The sequence below is a fragment of the Corvus brachyrhynchos genome, unplaced genomic scaffold, assembly GCF_000691975.1.
Source record: "Corvus brachyrhynchos isolate BGI_N302 unplaced genomic scaffold, ASM69197v1 scaffold56, whole genome shotgun sequence".
Classification (NCBI taxonomy): domain Eukaryota; kingdom Metazoa; phylum Chordata; class Aves; order Passeriformes; family Corvidae; genus Corvus; species Corvus brachyrhynchos.
Window position 1 is genome coordinate 7,717,192 of NW_008238664.1, and position 7,047 is coordinate 7,724,238.

Genomic DNA, 7,047 nt, shown 5'->3' on the forward strand with positions numbered 1-7,047 from the left:
CCCCCCCCGCTGGTGCATGCTCAGCCTCTCTCAGGGGCTGGTCCAGCCTGTACAGAAGTGCACATGCTGCTCTTGTTCTGCTGTTACTCAAATCACCCAGGGGAATGCTACTGTGATTTTGCTGCCACAGCCCCTCTGAGTGAGTGGAGCTTGGCCCAGAAGAGGTAGGCACCAAGCTGCACAGACCATGAAGAACTACAAGCTGCACGCTCAGAAGAACTACAAGAATTGTGAAATTACACACAGAAAAGGCCTGAGTGCACATGCTGCTCTTGTTCTGCTGTTACTCAAATCACCCAGGGGAATGCTACTGTGATTTTGCTGCCACAGCCCCTCTGAGTGAGTGGAGCTTGGCCCAGAAGAGGTAGGCACCAAGCTGCACAGACCATGAAGAACTACAAGCTGCACGCTCAGAAGAACTACAAGAATTGTGAAATTACACACAGAAAAGGCCTGAGTAAGTCTCTCTGCCTCCAAGGTTAGACAGTGATTGAGAAGTCTTTGTGGCAGTTTTGGACTGAGGGGCCTGAAAGCCCCTTCTGACCTTTTTGAGAAACATCACAGTCCCGTTGCAGAGTTCAGGAGTCTGTGGATGTCATTGATATTGGCTCCCACATGTGCCTTTGTGTTGCTGACTCTCTGCTTTGTGAAATTCTTCTTCCAGATGTCCTAATTTCTTTTAAGTTTTGATTCATCTGTTCTCTAACCTCTCCAGGATATTGCTTGTTCCAATACAAGACTTTCCACCCTTTTCATGCTTTTCCTGTGACAATTTTTCTCCCTCTTCCAGCCAAAGGATCCCTTCTACTCACACACCCTGCCTGCTTCCAAGGTGCTTAGAGTAAGGCTCTCCTTGTTCTTCGGGGAGAATAATTGTGTAAGTGGCTTCTACAGTACCTCTTTCTATGCTCATCCCAGAGTTTTTTGAGCAGTGTCCTTTTCTAGTGTCAGTTAACCTGGTTTTGGTATGTGTAACAGAGACCTGAGCACTGTTCTCAAATTTTGTTTTGCAATTCTCATTATATTCTATGCAAAATGGTGTATGAGCTTGTGCTGAAACATGTGAAGTTTTCTTTCTTTTAGCTCTCTCCCTTTTCATCCTGAAACTCCATCACCCAGTAAAGTCAATTTCCTTGGGCTGGGTGGCTCTACCTATTTAATCCCTACAGTAGGAGTACGAGGAAATGATCTTGGACATGTCTGTAGCACTCTTCAAATTCAATAAAATAGTAAAGCAGTCTCTTACAGAGATACTCATCGGACTCCATGCTCTCACGGGACTCTGTGGAAAGAAAGAATGAAACATGTAGTATGATGCTGTATTGATGGGATTCAGTCTTTCCTACACAACAGATAGCTAGAACACACATGGAAATCAGAGAAGCCAGGTTTCAAGGCATATGTTTAAAAGGAAGACAAAGGAATCAGTGGTGTGACCTAGAATTTATATGAGGAGTTTAAATTGCTCAGGAATTTAATACAGAGCTACCTGGTGTTTTAGCCAGTACTTCCAGACTCATGCTTGGTCATCCAGCCTGATTCTCTAGAATAGTTCTTCACCTTCTGTTCCTGACACTACAGTGGATATGATACCTACTTACCTTCAAAGCTTGCATGTGCTCTTAGGGAATGGATTAGCACAGTGAAATGCACTTGACTCTTGCATGAAGCAGCATCCTAATGCCACCAATATGGAACTGTGTGCCTCACAGGAAAAAGGGGATGATATTACAAAAGGAAAAAGGGAAATCTTCCAATTAGCAAGGAATAATTAAGAATTAGCACTCTTATCATAGTCCAGACAACAAAGGCACAAAAAGAGGAGCAGTCTGTGAGGTGAGGTGAGCTGGAACAGAGATGAAGGGGTTGAAGCATCCTGGACTGTGAATCCCAATGGCTGAAGATAACAGCTCTGGATAAGGGCTAGGAGGATCTAGCACAAAGGCAGGAAAACAGGCAAGAGATCAAGTTAAGGGGAAAGAAGACACAAAGTTAAGCAACAAACATCTGAACAGACCCATAAATGTCTGCGAAGTTTTCATTCTACCCAGCAATAAATGTCACCTACCATAGCAAGTGGCAGCCATCACCAAGACAGCCAGGAGCGTAAGGACGATGAGAGTGCGCATTGTGCCAGTGCAGGAAGGAATCTCTCACTCTGTCTTCCTCACTGTGTTTTACTCTCTTCCCACTGAGGGTAGCTGGAGATCCTGGGCTGACTGCAAAATTAGCGGTGGAATGTTTATTATGAAAACAGAGCTAGGAGGGAGCCCATGAAAGAGCCTTGGCAAGGTGACAGCTAGCTGGTACACACTCTTCTTGGAGCTGTTACAAAACAACCTCTATTAGCAGATTGAATTGGGTTTTGGGAAGGAAGGGGCATGCCCCCTTCCTCTCACAGTTCAGTGCTGGGGGACATAATCCAGAGGCAAACATGTCACTAGCACTCCACACTCAGAAAAGCTGGCCTATGCAAGTGGAAGGAATTTCATGGGCTGCCAGGGACCCAAAGGCAGAGGTGTGTGTTGATCCCAAATATAAATGTTTGTTTTTCTGAATTTTCCTCTGATCTGCTCTCTTTGATCTCATCATACTCTGTCTGGATACAACCAGCCCAAACTGTCCTGTCAGCTTTGCTGATGGAGACATGGAAAATGAGGCTTCAAACATTCCTGTCCCACTCAGTCCCCCTCTCCCCAGCTGGCCTTTGCTGCAATGATAGCCTGCCAGCTATCAGAGGAGAAATACAACCCTGCTGCCCCTTCTCATCTCCTATTTTTTTGCTTCAGGAGTGACAAGCAGCAACCTGAAAGAATCCCTTCTGCTGGTGGGATCATGATTTTTGCATTGAGATGACAGAAGCACCCAGAACTCTAGCTTTGAAGCCTCTCATTGTGGTGCTGACCCTAGATTCCTCTTGCAGCCCAAAGGACAACATCTTGGTGAAGTCAGAGGTAACCATTTCCCTCAGGACTGATGTCTCTCTGGTGTAGCACTAGCAGTCCTTGCCTCACTGGGCACCGAAGTCACATGTCAACGAAAGGCTTTTCACCTGGGACAAATCTCCAAGGCCAGCAGTCTCAGGGAGAATTACCTTGCCTTTTAACATCTAAAAGAGTTTGACTGGGTCCAATATAATGGACAGCAGAGACATCCAAAACATTGGGTGTTCCACTCTCCAACTCTTGGAACAGTAGAAAGCAGTGTAAGAAAGAAGGAGGAGTTACAGAGATGGCTACCCCTGCTGGGTGAAAAGGAAGGAGTGTGCTAGAGGCAAGGTAGCACGGCAGGGTGGGTTCCCACTGCCTGCCAGCCCCTCCCACAATGGCAGTGATGGGCTTGGGACACCACATGCTGCCTGGGGATGAACCTAGGGCACAGGAACCATTCTTATGTCTGATCCAAGCTGTGATTACTGCACGTTTTGTCCATGTGTATATGCAGTATCAGGATTTCTCACTGACAGGGTGTGAAGTGAATGCACTCTGGGTGCAGACCATTCTCCCCAAACCAATATGCTGTTGTCGCTGCTGTCACCTTCAGAGGCCAAACCATGAAGCCACATTGAAGGTAACACAGCCAAGAACTACAGGGACAGATAGCCAGAGCCTAACACTTCACCAGTGAGGAGTGAAATTCAGTGGAAAAAGATCACTCTGGGCTTTGCAACTTACCCTTTCAATGCCGAACTCATGACCCTTTCCTGAAGCCTCCTGTCTCAGGGAGAAAAGCTGAGTAGGGACTTCAACTTCAGACCAAAGAGAAAGAATTGCTCTTCTTCCCCATTATCCCATCCACTGTGGAGAGCAGCTCAGTCCTGCACCATCAACACCCCCCCATACACATCCACTTCTTGCCTGCTTAGTGCTTAGCCTGAAATGAGGAGGAAAACTTGGGAAAAAGCTGTAGGTTTGCTATAGACACAAGGTCAGAGGGGAACTGAAACTTTGCTGCTGCCCCTCTGTGCCCTGCCACTCCAGTCTCTTTAAGGAAATTCTCTGCTCTGGGATCCTTTTAATTTCTTAGAACTCATAGTTTTGGACTTCGTGTTGAATGTGGATTTTATAGGTTTCCCAAATGTCTTGTACAGGAGCTGCTAAGAAAGAAAAACTTGAGGGAGAGGTTGGAGGACAGACCAGCAACTGTGGGAAAACAGTGGGGCACAGAGAGGAAGATGCTGGGTGTACTTTGGAATGAAAGTGAGGCTGCCCAGTGGGAAACTCCAACATGCTTTCCGGCCAAACCCTCTTTATTTGTCTTCCCTCAGGGCAGAACTTTCTGCTCCCTGGACGACTCTGCTTCCATTTCAGATGACTCTGATCCCAGAATGCCTGGAGCATACTCTGCCATCAACCACAGAACAGCCACAAACACCACTTTAACCCAAATGTTTCATTTTTAACCACAGAGGCAATACATTTTTCAAGGAATGAATGAACATGCCAGTGACACAGCCCTGTAACAACAAACCTCTTTCGGGGAATGCTTCCTCTAGCAAAAGTACTCTTTTCTACTCCCCCTGCACTCCATACTTTACTCCCCTACTCAACAACAGTGGGCTGCCCTGGGGGGTAACATACCATGCAGCACAGTGAGCCCAAACCCTCTGCTTTCTAGCAGCATCCACTGGTTAGAAATACAGAAAGGAGCTAAGACCAATCTTCTGCAAATGCCAGGGAAATCTCTGCGGTCCAACAAATAAAGGGGGCATCAGAAAAGCAGCCCTGATGTGTCTGCTGCTGGAGTGGAAAATCACAATGTTACACATGTTGTAGCAAGCACTCCTAACATTTTACAGCGGTGAAGCACCAGCAAGGCAATAATAACAAGCAGCTGTCCAGGAAAAGCAAGGCAGTCCCTGCATACTCACTAAGCTGTCGCTTCCCTGCCAGTCTGCGCCTCTTGTCTCAGGGGGCAGCTCTCCTGGCGTCTCGGACCCTGGACGGAAGAAGAGGGACCTTTTATTTATTAGCATCGATCAGTGACTCCTCCCCTCTCCCACCCCCAGGATACCATCAGAACCACCTTCTGCCCACAGCCAGCAAGCCAGCAACATCAAAGAACTGAGCCAAAAGGGAGAGAGACAGAGCACACACCAGGGACTAGTGGGGACACAGCCACATCCAGGTTGCCTTTCTGTGCCTGGGTGCAGTGACTGGACAGAAATATGAGAACAAGCTCCAGTCTCCCTCTTTGTTGCAAGACCCCCCCTCTTTCACCCCCTCCTTTTCTGGCTGGGCTCTATCTCAAGCTACACTGCTAGCCAGGGCACTTGTTCTTCCTCAGGGAACAGGACCCTTCTCCCATCTCATTTCATGCTGCTTTTACAACTGATCCCTCCTCTTAATGGCAGGCTAATATCAGACAGAAAACTCACACAACAAAGGTGTCAGCTCCAAAACCCCCAAAAGTCACATACCCTATGAGGCAAAGAGTTGGCTTACACAAACCCAAATCCCTGAGGTGCACCCTCTGTTCACACCAGACCCACAGCAGTGCTGGGCAGCCCAGGACACATGCTTGCTGAACTGTGCTTTGGGCTTCTGGCCCAAAATGATAGCAGATCCATGGAGATGAAGAAACACCACTGTTCAGACAGGGAACAGTGAGCACCTCCTGTCCAAGGGTTTTATCTTTAGCTCCTACAGTGCTCTTTGAGTTTGGGGAAAGTTCAGACTTATCTGTGGCAGTGAGGTAGTGTGTTACTTGTGTCCTCGTACAAGCAGCTGTTGGTCCTTGGAGCCTGAGAACAGCAATCTTGAGCTGTCCTCAAGGCATAGGGCCTGTGCCTCAAGGCATCAGGAACCACCTCTGAAAAGCAGTGCAAACAGGAGGTCATTTCTTGCCCTTGTCTGCCACCCTTCAGGGTCATCTAAGTTTGCAGCCCTATGACATGCTGAACACTGAAAGAAATCAGGGCTCTGATGACCTGGTCACCGTCGTCTGCCTAGATACTGAAAAATCATTGGCCTCAGTACCATCTGGCAAACTCTTAGTTAAGTAGGAGAAAATGGGTATTAAAACCAAAACAGCAAAGATGGTAGGGAAACAGACAAATGGGGCAAAAACTTAAGCAGTGGAAAGGAGAAATGATGAGAGATTGCCAATTGACTTTCTCTTGCAACAAGTTTTACTTTACTTCTGTTAATAACTGGCTCTAAAAAGGAATACTTGTTGAGGAATTTTGTCAATAACACAAAGCAAGAAAACAACAGCAGTGAAAAGGAGATCTGAGAGCCCATACAGGAGGAAAAGGATGACCTTTAAAGCTTTATTAACAGAAACAGGATAATATGCAATAGGGCAAATGCAAGGTCTGCCATCAGGATCAGCAGTAAGAATCCTGCTGTAAATTAAAAGCTCATAAGCTAAAAGTAAATGGGGAACAAAAAGAAGAACTATGAGCCAACAGTCATAAAGATGATGATTCTAAGATGTCTACTGAGAATGTGCCAGCAGAGATGGGCACCTGTCAGTGCCACTGGGTAAGTTACCAGGGAGACCTCAGCAGGATTCCTCTGTGTGGCCCAGGTTGCTCATGTTCATGGAATAATAATTCTGGCAGGAAGTGCTATAGATGAGGACTAAAAAGACAATGTGATTTGCACTCACACCCAAAAGGACAGACCTTTTCACCATAGCTTGTGGGAATGTTGCATTCTGCAACATTCTGCATAGTTGCAGAGCCCCTCCATCCCTGCACTGAATTCAAGGCTTTTCCAGCAGGACAATGGACTAGCAGTTAGGTTTTGCTTCCAGTACCCGCCAGGGGCTGTTTCAGAGTCCACATCTCTCATGATTAGGAGAAGTCCCATTTCCAGCCTCTGTGTCTTTAAAGCCATGATCCACAGTTATGTCTCCCTCACTGAGTGCCCAGCTCATTCTAGAAAGGCTTCAGCAGAGTAGCTGAGCACTCCAGTAGGGGAATAAACTCTATCAGCACTGCAACAGAGCAGGGTTTCCAAACCCAGGTTTCCCAGAGTAACTGGACTCACCAATCGGGACAGTCCTTTTCAAGCTTGCTCCTGTGTTTCAGGATGTAAGTTA

General features: G+C 46.9%; 1 protein-coding gene across 1 annotated transcript in view; it reads right to left on the reverse strand.

The window, feature by feature from the left end:
- Positions 1 to 4,944, reverse strand: part of MGP (matrix Gla protein) — a 6,534-nt gene extending 1,590 nt beyond the window's left edge. The window contains exons 1-3 of the mRNA XM_008636523.2: positions 4,871 to 4,944; positions 2,069 to 2,219; positions 1,247 to 1,282 (exon numbers count right to left, since the gene is read on the reverse strand). Of these exons, the coding sequence (XP_008634745.1) occupies positions 1,247 to 1,282; positions 2,069 to 2,129 (97 nt within the window). The 5' untranslated portion in view covers positions 2,130 to 2,219; positions 4,871 to 4,944. The remainder of the gene's footprint in view (positions 1 to 1,246; positions 1,283 to 2,068; positions 2,220 to 4,870) is intronic.
- Positions 4,945 to 7,047: the final 2,103 nt, after the last annotated feature.